The sequence below is a fragment of the Antechinus flavipes genome, chromosome 1 (assembly GCF_016432865.1).
Source record: "Antechinus flavipes isolate AdamAnt ecotype Samford, QLD, Australia chromosome 1, AdamAnt_v2, whole genome shotgun sequence".
Lineage (NCBI taxonomy): Eukaryota > Metazoa > Chordata > Mammalia > Dasyuromorphia > Dasyuridae > Antechinus > Antechinus flavipes.
In genome coordinates this window covers 256110335-256130255 of record NC_067398.1, presented here as the reverse complement: position 1 = coordinate 256130255, position 19921 = coordinate 256110335, and the positions used below count along the sequence as shown (strand labels likewise).

Sequence of the window (19921 nt, the reverse complement as noted above, 5' to 3'; positions counted from 1 at the left end):
TATAGTAGTACAGGAAAGAGGGTTGGGCCCAGATCAGCACTTGCATGAGTAGAGAGGTGGAGACAGTATGAAATGTTGTAGAGGTACAATCAATCATTTGCAGTTGATTCTGTGAGATAAAGAACCAAGAATGAGTTTCAGATTATGAAACTCTGTGATTGGGAAGGTAATGGTACTCTCAATAGAAATAGAGAAGTTTGAAATTGGGGAAGAGAGAGAATTTGTGAGTTCCATTTTATGCATGCTGAGTCAAAGAGGTGTGCCAGGAAAGAGGAAAAAAAAAAACATCCAGGTCAAGAACCTTGAGAAAAATCCATTTTAAGTAGAAGGATGATGATTTGATAAAGAAGACTGAGAAAGAGAGGTCAGATAGATAGGAAAACCAGTAGAGAAAAGCATCATGGAAGGTAAGAAAGGAGAGAATATTTCAAAACAGGAAGGGTCAACAGTATCAGAAACTACAGATCAAGGAAAATGAAGTCTCAGAAAAGATTTCTGGATTTAACGATTAAGAGAATGTTGATAACCTTGAAAAGAGTAGCTTTGGTTGAATGGTGGGTCAAAAGGCAGGTTGCAAATGATTGAGAAATAAGTGGGCGATAAGAAAGTGGAAACTATCAGTGTTGACAATCTTTCCAGGAGTCTGACAGAGAAAGGGAGGAGAGATATAGGACAATAGTTTGAAGGGATGACAGGGTCATAGTAAAGTTTTTAAGGAAGGGTTAAATCTGAGTATGTTTGTAGGCACTATAGAAAGGAGCCAATAGATAAAAAGAGGAGAAAATGATTGAAAAGAATGATTAATGAGGCAAGGCTTAAAGAAGATGGAATTATCAGTGCAGAGAGAAAAGATATCCATGGTAAGAAAGGACATCTCTTCCTCAAAGATAGGCCTAAGGAAGGAGAGGCTGGATGGAAAATGAGTGAGGATTTTAAGATATGAAAAAAGGAACGAAAATGATAGATCGGTTCTATTTTATTAAATAAACTAGGAGTCTGAGAAAGGGTGTGATTGGGAAAAAACACTGAAAATTTGAGGGAAGAAAGAAAAGTTTGGAACCATCATTGAGAGGATTTCTCAGAGGCAATTAGATTTATATTAAAATTTCTATTCTTAAGATCTTGCCACATAGGAAGGAGGGAAAGCAAACAATAGGTCTTTCTGATTAGGGATTACATATTTATTTGAGATTTTATTACAATGGCCATAAGATCATAGATCAAAAGCTAGGAGAGACATTAGGGACCATCTAGTCCAATTTTTTTTTTTAAATTTGAAGAAACCAAGGCCCAGGGAGATTAATCAAGACTTCTGAAAATAGGAAAGAGAAAAGAAAACAAGTAATATTAATCTAAATGATATAAGCTCTATAGAAACTATAGTGAGTATCTTTGTAGTCTATAAAAATTTTACCCATAAAATTATGATAACTATACCACACAAGCAGAGTTTTCTAAGAGCTAAGCTGGTGCCAGCAATGAGATAGAGTGATCGAAAAAGCATAAGCAAAAAAAGTTAATATTTTTCTGAGGTTAATATAAAATAATACTTACATCAACTTCTCCTTGATCGATGACATAGAAATTATCACCTTCATCTCCTAGAGAAGAAAAAAAATTATTTTAAAGATGATATATAGAGTTTGGGGAAAGTTAAAAATATGTAAATTATATACACCTTATCAAAGAGCATTTTCTTTTTCTTTCTCACTTTTCCTTTCTTTCCTCTTTCCTTCTCTTCTTTATTCCCTCATTCCTTCTTTCCTTTTCCCCTCTCTTTCTCCTTCTTCTTCCCTTCCTCTTTCTTTTTTTGTTTCTCTCTTTTCATTGAGTCTCCATAAAATTCAGGGGCTATTCACATGCCAACCCCACTACTGATCAGCACAGCATTCCCCAGCTCTGTTTGTGATCTATACTGGTTTGTCTCTCACGTAATCTTCATCACATTGGCATTATTGGCTTAGCTCACTGAAGCCCAGAACTTTTAAGTTCAACTAAAACTGAAGAATCAGCATCTACTAATACCTTTAAGTAAAAGCATGGATCACCATGCCCAGATAAATTGCATGATTAAAAGTGCTTCTCATACCACTTAAAAGTAACATTCTGAATCTTATCAATATGGAATTCCTAGTGGATAGGGAAAATTACAAACAGTATTATTACAGTTTGCTAAGAATACTGTTCTTAGATTACATTGGATAAATTCTATAATACACAAATGATTTTCTTCTAATATTTCTATTCAAATGGAATTAGGTAGTAAAATTCCTATAGACATTGTCTCTTATTCAGGTAAAGTACAGGAGGAAAGTTACCTTGCAGTATGACTGTTTCTCCAGCAATATGAGTGACAGGAAACATGGCATCAAATATGTCACTAAAAAAAATATATATTTGAGTTGCAGTTACATGCATACTTTAGAAATTATACTTCTTTACATTTTTAAGTAAAAGGTCAATACACTGTTTTATTGGCCATTATTTATTAATGAATTGGCTATTCATTGTTTTTAATTAAAACAAAACAAAACAAAATTTATTCAGCTTAAACCCAACACTGGTAGGGGTAAACTTGAATGTGCCTAATAATGATATATTAAATTTAGAACGCTTGAAGCTGAGATTAAATGTTGAAATATATGAAATGCTTAACATGCTGATTCAACCCACTGACAATTTACTATAGTTAATATGAACAAGGCACATGAAATGAAAACACTGTGCAAATTAAGCAGCCTGTATGTCGTATTTTCTAAATTTACATGTGAAATTGGCTGTACAAACAGGACACAAATTGAATTGCATAGGCTCTAAATTCATTCAACAATGAGTTGGCAAAAGTAGAATCAAAGTTGGTAGGGAGATGTTTGTTGAGCTATGAAATTAGATGAGTAAATATACATCTCCTAAGGAATCACAGATGCCCATTGATTAGGGAATGACTGATCAAATCATAGCATATGAATGTAATGAAATAATACTGTTCCATAAGAAAAAAAAATCCAGAGAAACAAGGAGAAAATTGATGCAGAGAGAAGGAGGAGAGCCAAAACAAGTTACACAATGATTACAATAATGCAAGGAAAATAGCACTGAAAAACATAAGTATTTAAATTAAATGCACTGACCAATCTAAGTTCCAGAGTACTGTTGATGAAAAACACTTTACCTCCACCCACCCCCAGTCCGATTTAGCAGAGATAATAAAAAAAGAAATGTTGCATGTGCTATAAGACAAAATAGTTTTGTTCAATGTTTTTTTACTTAACTACATTTCTCTGTTCTAAGGTGGAATTCTATGGAAATGACTGTGTTGTTAAAAATAAAAATCACCAAGAAACATTTTTTTGGGAAGAAGGGGAGGTTGGGTGGTTTCTATTCCACTGTTATATAAGATAAACAACTATAGGCTATGAGATTTAAGTAATCTTAAAGATTATCTGAGACAAATCACTAATTTTATAGAATTGAAGCTCATAGAGGGAAAGTGTCTTTTTCAAGATCATGTCACTCAACAAGCACTTATTAAGCTCCTATTTTGTGTCACTGTGCTGAAAGCTGAGGACAAAAATACATTAAATGAAATAATTACTATTCTCAATGAAAGGACCTTACAGTCTGTGGGAGGGAGGAGAAAACAAGGACATATGTTCATAAACATAGAACAAATATAAAGAAAATAAAAACAAAATAAATATAAGGTAGTTGGATTATAGAAGATAGTAACAATTGAGAGGAATAGGAAAGATTTCATATAGAAGGTGATGCTTGAAAAGCATCCTGAAGAAAGACAGGGATTCTAGGAGACTGAGTTGAGGGAGGAGCACATTCCAGGTATAGGGGACAACCAATGCAAAGGCAGGAAGAAGGGAAATGGAGTATACCAAGAGAAGCACAGAAAAGGTCACATGGCTACTTGTCACATCTTGCTAGGTTTATAGAAACAGAATGGGTTGCAAATTCCTTTCCTTTACAAATATATGGAAATAAGCCTTTAAAAGGATAAGGATTGTTGTTTTTGTATGACTACATGAGTCATGCAAAAGGGGAGTCACTAAACTATTGCAAAGACCACTGAGCTTTTGATAGCTGTTAAAATCCTTAGGTGGGAAGTACTATAAAACTCTAAGGTTTATTTCCTGTCCTAACTGGTTTTAAAAATAATTCTTCGAAACATGCACTCATCAGTTAAAAGCTGAGACTCTTCAAGAGAACAAACTACATTAATTGACCTGAGATGCTAACTGATGCAGAGAAGTTAGAACCAAGAAACATCACAGTACAATTTTTTACACAGTGAACTCTTTTTGATTTTGCTTTCCATGATCAAATGTTTCACTTTTTTCACTATCCTATTCACAATCCATGATATTCATTTCCCTCTTTCTTTTCCTTTGGGTTTTGGTCATAACTCAGATGCTTTTAAGCTGTATGACTCTGAGCAAATCATTCTGTGGATTTCTGTTTCTTATTTCAAACATGCAACCTTTATTGTCATCCCCATCTGTAATATTCAATGATCTCATAATTTTTATAATAAAATAATATTTATTATTATAATACTATAATAATACTTAATTTCTATCAAATTGTTTGCTGTCTTGGTGGGGGGCAGGTAAAGAAGGAAGGGAGAAAAATTTAGAACACAAAGTCTTACAAAAATGAATGTTGAAACCTATCTTTATATATATTTGAGTTTATTTTATTTTGCTGAGGCAATAAGGGTTAAATGATTTGTCCAGAATACATAGCATTAAATGTCTGAAACTGGATTTGAACTCAGGTCCTCCTGACTTCAGGGTTTGTGCTCTATCCATTACAACATCTTTCTGATCCCTCTTTATATGTATTTGGAAAAATATTTACTATTGGGAAAAAATATAATAATATAATAACAAAATGAAAAGTATGTTTGCTGGCTAAAAATTGATAGAAAATATTTGTATTGTGGTTCCTTAAATAAGTTGCTTACAATTTTGCATTATTTTTTTTAATGGAACTGTTTATAAAAGACACATAATCTTATTTAAATAAAAATTTTAATGAATGTAATTTAAGTGCACTGGTAAATGTTTAACAACCAGCTTGGGGAGGAGGGAGAAAGGTACGTATGACACACTTTTAAGCTTACTCTACATTGAGCAACATTTTCTCCACTTTCTTAAGTCTAGACTTAACAAAAGAATAAATTAAGCCCTAATTTATAGAATTTGCCAACTTTCAAAGTACTCACACTGAAAATGTAATAATCAGATCTCTTGAATTGCCTCCAGCATAATGTATTATTGTTATATCATATATATTAATAAAAATTATTAATAAATAACAATGTTACTATCATTGTGTAGTAAGAATTGCCAATTATGAGGAATTCAGAGAAATATTAAAAAATTAAAACTGATAGAGAATTAAATGGAACTAGGAGAATAATATATACAACCATCATAATATTAAAAGAAATACATCTCTGAATAATAGTGAAGACCATTCTTAGTCCCAAAAAATAGGTGAGAAAATGCACCAGAGAAGCAAAGGATAATGGGGACAGAATGTTGCACATGTCACCATTGTATTACTTGTTTTTGTCTAATTTTTATCATTATTGTAAGGTGGAGAGAGGAATATATCAAAAAAGTTGATATAAAAACATAATGATGTCATTCCCCTCCCCCCAAAGAAATAAATTATATTTTAACTCCTCCCTCCCTCCAGCTTTTCCTACTCTCCCTGAGTTTGGGTTGGACAACTTGGATTTGTATATCAGCTAAGACAATGTTCTTAACTTTTGTGTGTGTGTCATGGATCCATCTAGCAGTATAATAGACCTATGGAACCTTTCTCAGAATAGTTTTTTTTTTTAATTCATGATCAAAGGATATGTTAATTTCAGCTAGAATGACTCAATCAATCAGTCAGGAAGCATATAATAAATGACTGCTACATGTGAAGCACTGAGCTAAGGTGCTAGAGAGAGAAAGGGAAGAAGCAATCCCTTTCAAAGAGTTCCTATTTTAATAAAGGGGACAATATGAAAAATTAAGATGTAAATTTTTTTTCCTCATCCAAGTTTACAGGTCCCCTGAAATATAATCACAAGATCCCAAGGGGTCCATGGACCCATGTTAGGAACCCTTTGACCTAAGAGCTGCCCCACCACACTTTCATATTCTCTTCAAAGATAAAATTAAGTAAGTGGACTCCTTCTTTTGAAAGACTGAGCTTCCTCCGCATTTTTCAATCTAATACAGAGTTTAAAAAAATTATAAATCTTGATCTGGCTCCATACTATGCCAAGCACTCTATAAAATAAGTTTAAAAGGCACAGCACTCTTGTCCTCTAGAAGTTTCTTAATGACTCAATTTGGCTTCCTTTCCTGATTGAATTATCTCAAGGATTTTTCTTCTTCCTAATTCACTCTGCCTACACAGACACAGCCTAAGACAGAGAGTGAATGAACAGCAGAGAAATTCCAGCTTGTACCATAAATGACAAAAGCCTTTTCTTTTAACACAGGTAATGCCCTTTGACAGCCTCATTTAAAGGAAACGCCTGTTAGACCCATTTTTCCCAGAGATGAAACTATAATGCACCAGATGCCCCCACAACTAATAACTGTGAAAGAAATAAGCCAGCAAGAATTTAGAGTTCTAGCCCATCAAAAGTAAATTAAAACATGTTCTATCAGCCAACTCTCCCGATTTTTTCTTCAGATGAATAACTATTTTTCCACTTTCCACATCCTTTTAAACAAAACCCAATCCCTTCCTATTTCTCAGGAATTTAATGGCATTAAAAGGCACTGGTCCTTTCTGTCTTTTCTAATGCTGGCATGTACAATAAATTGACCTGCAGGAATAAAAACAGTTTTCAAGTTGGATCTAGCAATAATCTCTTGGGGATTTTAATGCAATCAGTAGCACATGTCTTTAACAACTCTCAAATAATTGTCTCCCAACCCTCTTATTATCTCTACCATATATTTCACATTTGACTCTATCCAACTCTACCAAGCATTTTATTAAATATTAACTTGCATTCTTCTCTAATTGGTGGTGTATGCATGTCTGGTCTCCCCAACAGAGAATAAACCCTTTGAAGGTAGGCAACAAATCACATGCTTTTTGTCCCTCAAATACAAATAATACATAGATTGAACTCAGTCACAGAAAAGCAAAGTAAATAGTTCTAAACAAGTATTAATCATATCCCATAAATTATGAATAGTGGGGTTTCCCCATCAGATATATTTGATTTGTTTTTTTTTAATGTTTACTATTAAGAATTTATTTTTTCTAAATCCCACTCCCCCACACAGACACACACTGAAAAAAGAGAAACAAAAAATCCAGATTTTAACAAATATGCATACTTAAGTAAAACACATTGCCATATTGGTCATGTCCAAAAATGTGTGTCTCATTCAACATATTTAGTCTATTGCCTCTGTCAGGAGATGGACAGCATTCTTCATCATCAATTCTCTTTTCTCAGATGTTATAAACAAATATTAGTTATCTTCAGGCCTCTTGGTACTATTTAGCAACAATTTTTTTTAAATAATGCCTTGTACACTAAAGAAATTAATTTGTTCTGGATACCACAAACCCAATCTCTTGTGGAGGCCAATGAGTTATTCTATACATTTTTGTCTTTTCCCTGTTTGAATAGCTCTAGTGTCCTCCTTCCCTAAACTACCTCCCATTTGTCTTGTATTTATTCTATATAAATTGTTATATATGTACATCTTGTCTTCATTAATAGAATGTAAATTCCTCAAGCCTACAGATTGTTCTGTATTTGTCTCTACATTCCCAGAGCCTGTTATGTAGTTGTACAAAAGTATCTGTTGATTATCTCCTAAGATATCCTCAGAAGAAAAGGATGGAGGTTTAAATCTCATTTCTGATACTTTCTAGCCAAATGGTGACAGGCAGGTCTTTCTGATTGTGTGTGTGTGTGTTGTTTTGTGTTGTGTTCAGTCATTTGTAATCATCTATGACTCTTCATAACTCCATTTGGAGGAGCAATCAGATGGCACAGTGGATAGAACACCAGTTCTGGAGTCAGGGGACCTGAATTCAAATCCAGCCTCAGACATTTAAAATATTTATTAAAGTTACCTAACTCCAACTGCCTCGTTAAAAAAAAAAAAATTAGAAAATAACTTCATGTTGGGTTTTCTAAGTAATGCTATTAAGGTGACTTGCCATTTCCTTCTCCAGTTCATTTTGCAGATGAGGAACTGAGGCAAATAGGGGTGAGTGACTCGTCCAGGATCATACAACTCGTTAGAATCTGGGGCAGGTTTTGAACTCACAAAATGAGTTTTTCTGACTCCAGACCCAGCACTCTAACCAACTGGGCTTAGAATGTTTTTCTTTTTTCATTTTTTTTCTTATCTTTGTGTCCCTAATTCCTGACAGAGTGCTCAGCACATAGCAGGCACTACTCATACTTACTGAGCTTTAGATCTACTATTAGACAACTGGACTTTTGGAGAGAAGCTCAACAACTCCTAATAGATTACAGGTGTACCACACTTAATGTTTTTAATGGGTTTCACAAAAACATATTTTTAAAAAATGTCAAATAGTTGGTTCTAAAAGGCCAAATCAGAAAGAGACTGAGCCAAAAGTTAAATTGGCTATTGTGGAAACACACAACTTTTAAATCTACAGGGTACATTTTTCCATTCTGGATTATAAACAAATAGCCCCAGAATCATCTTTCTAATTTCTCTGTAGGAGGGCAAGGCTAGGCTGTATTGAGAGGTTACAGCTAAACTGGCGTTTTAGAGGGAAGGTCACAAAGTGACATTTGAGATAGCCACAACAGGTGTCCCAAATCACACTATGCAACTACAAAACAGGCTTTTAGAATTAAAAATCATCACGAATTAGAATACATAGTTCAAGAAGGAGCATGGTACAGTGGAAAGAGTTGGAACTAAGAGTTACAGCTGATTTTCAGTTCTGGTTCTGCAAATGGTAACATTAACTATGCTTGACATTCATGCGGCACTTTAAAGTTTACAAAAGACTTTACAAACATGAGTTTTGTTTAGTTCATTGAGTGTCCTTAGATAAGTTACTTTCCTGTTTGAGGCAGGAAGGAAGGGAGGAGAGAGAGACAGGGAAGAAGGAAGAAGAGAAGGAGGGAAGGGAAAGGAGGGGAGAAAAGAAGAAGAAAAAGAGAAAGAAGGGAGGAAGGAAGGAAAAAAGAAAGAAGGAAGGGAAGGAGGGAGGGAGGCAGTGAGAAAGGAAGGAAGGATGGAGGGAAGAAAGGAAGAAAGGAGAGAAAGAGAGAAGGAGGGATCAGCCCTGGCCAGCTTTTTGTAGTTTATTCATTAGTTAAGAATAAGTGTGATAATTTTTTTGGTCCCACAATTTTCAGCATAATGCACAGAGTGTTGGGTCTAGAGTCATGAAGACCTGAGTTCAAATCCAGCCTTAGATTTATTCACTTTGTGATAGGACATCTAAGTGGCCCAGTGGATAAAGCACCTCAATTATAAAATGGAGTAATTAGATTAAATGGCCTGGAAACTCCTTTTCATCTCCAAGTCTATGACCAGGTAGATCGAAGAAGAAATCCTATAATATAGTGGCAAGGCACTAATAAGTTTTTTTTTTTAATTCCATCTTTGCTATGTTAATTAGTTTTGTGACACTGAGCAAGTCACCTAAACTATAGTTTGCTCATCTGTGAAATGGGGGTAATATTATCATCGCATCCTATCTCATGAAGTTGTTGAGAAAAAAAGCACTTTGTCATATGTTAAGCACTAGATTAATGTGAATGTTTATTATGGGTCTGTGGTGTTAATTGTAAGAAGGCTGTGTGTGCCTTCTAAGGAGTAGACAACTGAGCTATTCCTGCCCTACAATTATATTCATTTCTAGAAACATTGCCTCTCCTTTTTCTTTCCTTTCCTCACTCTTTCACTAGCATAGAAAAACAATTAAGCATAAGCAATTAACAAACCAATCATCTGAGTATCCAACAACGTATATAACATTGTGTTCTTTAGGGACCTAGGGATACAAGGAAACCTGAAAGCTGTCTACCCTCAGGCAACAGAATAATACAAAAGTAGACAGCTGCTACAGACAATCAAATCAATTAAAAAATTAAGTAAATATTCAACATTAAAGCACTAACTACAGCAGTCCCAGAAAACCTTGAGTCAAGGCCAGTCTTTAGTGGGTTTGCCCACAGTCCCAACAGAAGTCAGAAATGGAGTAAACTATTCAAAAGGCAGGTCTGTGTGAGAGAGGGTGGTACGACTAGGTGGTGCTATAGTGCATAGAGTGCTAGCCCTGGAGTTAGGACGATGAGTTCAAAGCCAGCTTCATATACTTCCTACATGTGTGATCTTGGGCAAGTCACTTCGCCTCAGTTTCCTCATCTGTAAAATGAGCTGGAGAAGGAAATGGCAAACTATTTCAGTATCTTTGACAATTAAACCTCAAATGGGGTCACAAATGGAACAACTGAACAGCAACAATACACATAAAATGGGAAGTCACATCATGGGCGGCATATAGTCTACTCTGTGATAGGGCAGGAGTTAGGAAGAAAAGCAGATGTTTATATTAGAATTTTCATGATGAAAGGTTCTACCAAATTCATGGTTGGGAGTCCCCTCATCCCAACTTCCCCCACATCAAAATACATCAAATCAGTGCATACAATAATAAACTTAGAAGTAGAAGGGAATTTAAGAGTTCATCATATTCCACCCTTTAACTTTATGAGGGAGGAAGCAGGAGCAGAGATTGTTTTAGCCAGGATCACTCACATAACAACCAAGAATTCAAACTCAGGTCTCCTGAATCCAAGCTCTTACTACCGTGCTCTAACTACAACTACCTCTCCAAGGAAGTAAAAAATGTTTGGTGTTAAAAAAATATGTTCATTTAAAAAATTTATAGGAGGATACATCTGGAGAAAAAACAGGAATATATTGCCTGTGGCTGGGCTAAAGAGGATAACTGTCTGGAACTAGGTGGTACAGTGGATAGAGTACCATCCCTGAAGTCAGGAGGACCTGAGTTCAAATCTGACCTCAGGCATTTAATACTTCCTGGCTGTGTGACCCTGGACAAGTCACTTGATCCTAATAGCTTCTGCAAATAAAATAACTGTAATTAATAAATGTTTATTGACTGATTGATCACACAGCAGGTTAACTGTACAAACCAACTTTTAATAACTGTGCCCAAATTTTGATGACCATTTGGGGCAGCTATAAATTTCAATGGTGACAGAATTTTGCAAGGCAGCTAAATCTCTGTGTGAACTCTCTTTTCTTAGTTCATTTATTTAATCACTAGACAACAGTATGAATGAGTGCCTTACAAGACACAGCCTTAGGTAATTACCTTTCTCAACAATTGGTACTGATGAATTAGTCTTCCTACTTATAAAATTTGAAACAGACTAGATACTTATTACCTGGCTGGTGGTTAGTTCTATGATGCCAGAGGGAAGGAGGAGACTAGCTTTGGTTTTCCATCTCTATAAAAAGCCAAGATTACCATGTAGGAACAGTTTTCCTGGGGTGGATGGGGGTAGGTAATCAAGGGTCCATCCACAGACTATAGGGAATGATGGAAGGTTGTAATGAGCAGACTATCTATCTTAAAATGACAATAGTGAATGTCCCTCCATCCCTTCCTCTTCCTCTTATATCCTGATGATCTTTGCACCAAAGTCCAATAACTCCTAGGTGGTACAAGGGAGAGAATGCTGGTCTTGGAGCCTTTGAACTCTCCCGGGTTCAAATGCAACCTCAGACCCTTAGTAGCTGTGTGTGATCCTGAGCCAGTTATTTCATTGTATAAACTCTTGGCTTAATCACTTTGAGGTTTAATCTCCCCCAGCACCAAAAGAGGGAATTGGGAGAAAAGGCTTCTAAGACATCTAGCTATTCTGAAAAAAAAGAATATATTCTCTTTTCAGTAAGATGTAATTATATTGGATGATTTTAAAATTTCTCTAAATGAACTCTAAATGGATGATCCCATGTAATATTTCAGGTATTGGACTTTTAGTATGAGTAAACATGCCTATTGCTCGGAACATTTCTGGCCAATCTGATTCTTGTGAAAGCCTTCAAAAAAAATAAAAATAAAAAACAACTGGCACAGATTGAGGATGGTTAGATCTGGCCAAGACAATTCCCAGGATACTAGAGGCACTGGGTAAAATTTCCCAGGACTCAGGTCCCTCTTATTTCCCATTTGGAAAAAAAAAAAAAAAAAAAAAAAAAAGGTTTATTTTCTTTAAGAGTTTTTTTTTTTTTTTTTTTTTTTAATGTTTCCCCATAGGCCACTGCGGAAATATACAATTAGCCTCTGAGAAAATCCAGTGCTCCTCCCAATTTTATGTAAGTTCAATTCTAGTTTATGTTAAAATGACTTGCACAGTATAATTTTGTCCTCCAAAGCACATGATTCTACATTAAAGAGTTAGATCATGTATTTAATTTTACTCTAAGACTTTATGTTGGTTGATTGGTTTCCATGATAGAATCAATAAATATTTGTACATCAAAATGCTATAGTGAAGACAAAAGTATTGTGATATATGCTCCTACCTTCAGAGTTTACAATTGAAATGAGAAGACCAATGTGGAGAGAAAAATTAACAGAATAATACAATGCACATTAGGTTTCATTATTAAAAAGGAGTTGAGAATTTTAAAAATATTTTTACATATAATGAAAGAAAATAAAATAAAATTTTATTTTTTTCATTTTCAAAAGACTTACAAAAATAATTTTTCAAATTTTTATGAAATTAAAAATAAAATATTATTCAAAAATGCAAAGTAAATAAAATATAATATAATAAAAATAGATAAGGTTAAAAAATAAAATGAAGTACTGTCATCTCCTGCAAATGTGAGAACTGGATGGGCATATTGGTTTCCACAGTTATGAAAATCAAATTGGAGAAATGAAACTTAAAATTAGAAAACTGAAACCCACGAGGATATCAAGGAATAATCAAAGGTGGAGTTTATCTTCTCCCAGAAGAATGTAAACTCCTTGGGGGCAGGGACTGACTTTTGTAATCAGGGGTGGTGGCCTGAGATTTGAAAAAAAATCTTTTGCTCTTTGCCCTTAGCCCTCCTCTGTTACCTTCCCCCTTCAAGAAGATAAGCTCCCCTGGGAACAGGGACTGGCTATGTAATGTGGAATGGAGATTCATGTAGTGACTTCTGTAACATCCAATTAATGGGATATCAGGGAAGGGATTTATGCTTCAGGATAGGAAATAAAATACTGCCTTTGGAGTTTCAAAGGTGTGCCTACTCACCTAGGCATCTATTCTTGCAAGAATGTAAAATAAATCTTTCCTGTATTTATCAGTCAGTGGAATTCTGTTTTTGTTTGTTTCTTACAAAATTCAGATAAAAAGAAGAAGAAATTGAGATAGCCAGATAAGTCCTACACAAAACTTTAGAGTTCCACTGAGGCACCATGACAGCCATTTGAGGTGAAACTAATAGTTTTGGTACTTATAGCTTAAACCATGGGTGTGACTAATTCTTCACAGCAGGGAGAAATCACCTAATAAATGCTTATTTTAAAAAATTAGTCAATAGTAGATAACTCATTTTTTACTCATATTTCCTAATTAGAACAAGTCTTTTTTTGTTTTTAAATCTTAAATCTTTAAATTACCTTCTCACGGTTCTTCAACTTCCTCCAGACTAAAAGGTGGTTTTTTTCTTCCACCTATAGACTGCCTCAGGCCATTTCTATAATTTCTGGCCCATTGGTTCCTGTTTAAATTCACTGCTTTTTTAGGATACAAGGACTAATTACCTCTTTTACACTTTTCTACAGCTCCCATCCCAATTCACCCCAAACACAAAATTCCCTCAAGCCATAATTAATTTTCTCCCAGCCTAAGCCGATTCCCCAGCTATCCAAATTTCTAAGCCTCAGAATTCTACTTTTTGTCCAGTACTTCAGAAATGCCTTTTAAAGAGCAGACACATCATAGAAGAGCTAGTATTTATAGAGCACTCTAAAGTTTACAGGGTATTTTACACACATTATCTCATTTGACACCCCACCATCCTACCCCCAAACTGCCATGTGTGTGGTAAAGGAGACCTATCTATCTTACAATTCAAGAAAATAGCTATCAAAGAAGTATCCATGGTCAAACAGCCAGTTTCAGTGGTGGAGATTCAAACCAATTTTTCCTTACTCTAAATAGATGCAATATAATATCTTTGGATTGTTTCTAACTGAATTTTCAATAGAAGAATAAAACAAAAATTACATTAAACAAACTAAAACAGAACTCTTCAAAATTTTGGATAGATCGTAAGCATTCTTGGGAAAAAAGAATTAATTTTTTTTAATTTCCAATGCTACTTCAAAATTTTGTCTATAAAATTGTTGTTTTTTAAATTAATGTATAATACTAAAAAATATAGATAAATATGTAAAGGCAGTTAGGTGGCCCAGTAGATAGTGTTGGGCTTGGAGTGAGGAAGACCACAGTTCAAATTCAGCCCGAGGCACTTAATAGCAGTAGCAGTATGATCTCCATCAAGTCATTTAATCCGGTTTGCCTTGGTTTTCTCCTTTGTAAAATGAACTGGAAAAGAAAATGGCAAACCACTCCAATATCTCTGTAAGAAAACTCTATGGACAATATTGATATGCTGGATCACACCAGAGGATCATAAAGAGTTGCAAATAATTAAACAACAACAACTGAAAAAATATGTTTAGGACTTTTAATTCCACTGGAGAGTTGTGGAAACTCCCAAGAAAGTTTAATTATTTTAGAGAACAGCTGGAGGTTCAGAGAAGTGAAGTGATTTGCCTCTGGTCACATAGCTAGGACAGGATTAGAATTCAGGATTTTCCATAGCTCCATCCAGTTCTAAGACAAGACTCCATGGCCTAAATAAGGGTATGGGAGAAAAATCAATTAAGGACCCCTCCTCCAAACAAATGAATTAAAATAAAATGACATGACAAACTTTATGAAATTACATTTGGAAAGTTAATTGACAAGCCAGACTGAGCTATGCACCGGCAGTAAACTTGGTAACAATGAGCACAGCCTGGTAAACCCAATATATCTGTTCAGACGTGAAAGGTATTACAACCTCTATCTATTCCATCTGAAAAATGCCATCTGTCTTCTAAGGAAATATCCAAATTTCCTTTTCTTTCTTTTTCTTTTTTTTTTCCTAAATGGCTAAGGAGCTCATGAGCTTACACACAGGCCACAACATGCAGCAAGTTTCTTCATGTATGAATGAAGGCTTGAGAAGGAGACCAAGCAAGGTCAGTCTTAAAACAAAAAAAAAAAACAAAAAAAACTCGATTTCTCATTCATTTTCCCTTGTGATCTGGACAGAACTAGAATAGCCTAGTCACAAGATGTCGAAAAAGCAACAGAAAGCAAGGCTAGGAGAAAATCAAGAAATACGGTATCTTCTTCATGGTGGATGATACAGAACAAACGGCAAAAGACTTGTTTATTCCCTTCATCACCTGACATGGAAACTATTTGAAATCCTTGTTCTCTAGCTTTGTTTTAACAAGTACAGAACACTTACAATTTATTAGTTTCAGGGGGAAATGATGTCTTTTCATGTTTTGATGTTATGTGAAAGTAGAGCATGAGCAAAAAGGAGAGCCAAAAACAAATGCACTGTTAGACACCTTTTTGATACAAACTGAAAATCCCTCTTGCCCCTTCAGGTTATAATTTGTCAAACTTCAGTCAGGATTATTTTATCACCGGAACAGAAAAAGCATTCCATTCATGTGTGCTACAGATGCTTCCGTCTCTATATGGCTTACCAAGTACTAATTGAAAAAAAAAATCCCTCCAATTATTACAATATTAATAATAATAGCTAGATTTTTACATAGTACCTCTTACAGAGAACCCTTATAAAAAATTCCCATGTTGTTGTTATTCAACAGCGTTCAACTCTTTATGACACCATTTGGGATTTTCAAGACAAAGATACTGGAACAGTTTGCCATTTCCTTCTACTCATTGTACAAATGAGGAAACTGAGGTAAACAGGATTAAGTGACTTGCAAGGATCGTGCAACTAGGAAGTATTTATTTGAGATTATATTTGAATTCAGGCATCCAAACTCTAGATCTAACATTTTATTTACTGCATCACCTGGCATATTTGCCAAGTCCAAAAGTGTATATATATATATATAATTTTGCATAATAATATATCATTTCTCTCTATCAGAATGAGTAGGGACAGGGAGAGAATAAGCATTTTGTACTTCATAAATATTATCTCATATGATCTTCACAACTTTGGAAATAGGTTTTATTATTACTTTCCCAGGATCATACAGCTCATCCATGTCGAGACCACATTTGAACTTAGGTCTTCCTAAGTCCAGCTGTATACACTGCTTCATGCTTCATATAGCTACCTATTAAATTACATGATTAGACTGCACTATGATGATGGAAGATAATAAAAAAAATCTGGAATACCATGGGGGTGGAGGAGAATTCTGGAGAGTAATTTCTGAAAGTACTATGCTGATCTTTCTCCTAACAGATATCAGATGGTTTGGTGAACAAAAGTTGTTGAGGAAAAGCCTCCATTCCAGGATTCTTTGGCACAAATTGCTGCCCATTTTTAGGTTACAAGATTTTCATGGATCAGTAGACTTTCTTCCCCCACCTTCATCTCCAATGCATGAAATGGTTCTGCCACATCAGAATCTTTCCTAGGGATTTGGCTGAATCATGAAGCCAAATTTCACTTCCAGGAAAAATCCTCTGAATCAGAAGCAATCAGAGAAGATGAACAATTATAGATTTAGGCTTCAAAGTGTTCTACAAATAGGCAAACTGATGTCTAAGGCAGTTAATTGAGTTGCCCATGGTCATCCATAGAGTAAACTATAAACTTGGAATTTAAAAACCAAGATCTTTCTCATTCCTGATCCAGCATTCTTACCACTGGCCTATGCAGCCAAATGTGTCTAATTTCTCCCATTTCATATATGAGTTCTCACTATGTCACATGCCACATCTTATGAATAAAACAACAAAATTCACTCATCTAAAAAAGGGGAAACTTCAAAGATTCCTTATCATTTCTAAGAGAAATTATGTACTCTTCCATCTGCTGTGTAAGGTCTATTGCAACCTGGCTTCTACCTCTCATGCCAGCTTTATTTCCCATTATTCTTCATAATGAATTTGACATTTACTGAGTTGGAAGACTGTTTCCTGACCTCAACACTCCGTCATAAGACATTTCCCCATTCCTGGAATATAGTCCTTCCTTATTTCTACCTCTAAATACATTGATTTTAAAGCTTTGCTCAGGGAGTACCTTCTTCATGAAACTTGTCCAGTTCTCCCTCTTTTTAATGCTGTCATAAAGGTCACAGTCCTAGAGTGAGAAAGGACCTTAGTCTAACCTATTCATTTTCCAGACAAGAGCACTGTAGCCAAGAGAGTTTAAATGACTTCCCAAGGTCAATGAAGGACTGCAATTCAGGTCCTTGAACTTCTCACCCAACACTTTTTTCACTATACCATGCTATTCTCTCCTTCAAATCATGCTGTTTATTTTACTATCTAGAAATAGGTTATACCTTCCCAACCCTCCCTCCTTACTCTGGAGAATGAAAGTTCCATCTACCTCTTATGTTTGCACACCCAATGACTACAAAAGTGCTTGTACAGTTTTTTAACCAGATCAATGACAATTATGTATGGAATCCCCAGTGAGGAAAGTCCCTCTCTAACAATGCAGATTAGCCCCTTTGTTCTACAAATTACAATTATATAGATGACTTGTACACTAAAATGTTAAGGTTGCTTGCCCAGGGTTACACAGCCAATACTTGTCAAAAGTGACCCAGAAACTTGAACCCAGGTCTTTCTACCTCTCAATTCATTACATCATAGCACATTTTATCTTGCACTAACAGTAGAAGGGGGTAAATTTTTGTTGAACTGAATTTTCTTTGGTGCTTCCAGGAATCTCATATACTAATGAGAGATTTGAACTAAATATTATTATTTCAGTACTTCAGAAAGCCATGAATTTATCCATTTATGAACTCCTTCCCACAGGGATCTACCCACTCTGCCTCGATAGCTTAATGAGTTGCTATGTTCAAAAAGAAAACCAATACATGTCACTCATTGCGAGGAGGCTTTCCAAACTTAGCTGAGGCAATAGACACACTCATAACTTTTCTGGCTTGGTCAGAGCTGGCAGTTTGTTTTGTGCTAAAAGAGTCTTCCAGAATCTAAGGTCACTCTTAGACCAAATGAGACATGATAATAAGAATAGCCAGCATTTATATAATGCTTTAAGGTTTTCAAAGAATCTTACAAATATTATTTTATCCTTACAAACACCTTAAGAAATAGATGATTATTATTATTGTCCTTATTTTACAGGTGAAGAAACTGAAGTAGACAATGATTAAGTATCTGAAGCTAGATTTGTACTCAAGTCTTCCTGATTTGGGGTACAATATTCTATCCATTATACCACCAACCAGTCTAAAATAAAAGTAATACTTTCATCTGAAAATAATATCAATATGACCATAAATCACATTTCTAAAGCACTTAACCAGACTTGAGGTATGATAAACTTAAGGTCTCAAGAAACCTCCAACCAAAAAATGTCTTTTACAACATTCTTCAGAAGAGAACATTCAGTCTTCATTTGAAGACCTTAAGGGGTTGGGATTAGCATGCTTTCTGAGCCAATTCTGGACAGATATTAATTTTTAAAAAGGTCTTTACATTCAATCTAAGACTCCCTCCTCTTAAGCTTTTACCCTCTTTTGCCTTCTGAAGCCTAAAAAACCCAAGTCCATTATTTGGAGACATCTATATTGTGTCTTCTTAGTCTTCTCTTCTCCAGGATAAACATTACTAGTTCTTTTAGTCCATTCTTGTTTTACATAGTCACTAGTTTTCTCATAAGCCTTCTTGTCCTTTTTGGATGCTCTCCTGCTTATCAAGGTCCTTTCTCTAATGTGTTTTATAGAATTGAACAAAGTGCTCCAGATGTGGTCTATAAACATGACAGAATACAATCAGACCACTCCCTCCTATGTTTTGGATACTAGGATTGTAGCCTAGAAAGCACTCTATATAGTTACAGTTGATCTTTTTTAAAAAATATTTTTAAATTGTTAACTAAACAATTAGGGAACAATTGGGGGAAAAAAGGATTGTATGTTAAAACATGAATTTCTATCATGTATTTGTGATTCTTTTTAAAGTATAAAAGTAGATTATGAAATTGCCCTGTTTTATTTCCAACATCTTTTGCATTTCTTTTTTATTTCTTCTGCTTATTTTTCAATATTTCATTGATGCTAAATATTTGTAATTAATTCTTCTTTTTTTATTCTTTTTTTTTCTTTTTTGGTAAAGCAACTGAGGTTAAATGATTTGCCTAGGGTCATACACTGAGTGTTAAGTGTCTGAAGTCAAATTTGAACTCAGAATCTACTGCCTCCAGAGCTGATGCTTTATCCACTGTGCCATCTAGCTGCCCCCAAATAGTTACCAACTTTTTTTGGAAGCCTGGAACTTTTTTCCTCTTCATTTCTCTGTTTCCCTTGCTTCTTTAAAATCTCAGTTAAATTCTTATCTTCTACAAACAGTTTTTCTTGGTATTCCTTACTCCTAATGCCTTCCCTCTGAGACTCCCCATAATTTATATGGTATCTTGTTTCTACATAGTGGTTTATATGTTGTCTCCCTCATTACTCTGTGAGATACTTGAGAGAAGGAACTAGTTGTTTTTTTTTTCCTTCCTTTGTATCTCAGGCTCTTAGCACAGTCTCTGATCCAAAATAGGCTTTTAATAGATGCTAGTTGATTAATAAATGACCACTG

The 19921-nt window shown here is 34.9% G+C and overlaps 1 protein-coding gene across 2 annotated transcripts in view; it reads right to left on the bottom strand.

Annotated features, from left to right (window-relative positions):
* PRKAR1B (protein kinase cAMP-dependent type I regulatory subunit beta) overlaps positions 1 to 19921 on the bottom strand; it is a 245234-nt gene that overhangs the window by 101410 nt on the left and 123903 nt on the right. For both annotated transcript variants that reach the window (XM_052000546.1, XM_052000557.1), the window contains 2 exons: positions 2319 to 2380; positions 1555 to 1601 (listed from right to left, as the gene is read on the bottom strand). In XM_052000546.1, coding sequence (XP_051856506.1) covers positions 1555 to 1601; positions 2319 to 2380 — 109 coding nt within the window. The remainder of the gene's footprint in view (positions 1 to 1554; positions 1602 to 2318; positions 2381 to 19921) is intronic.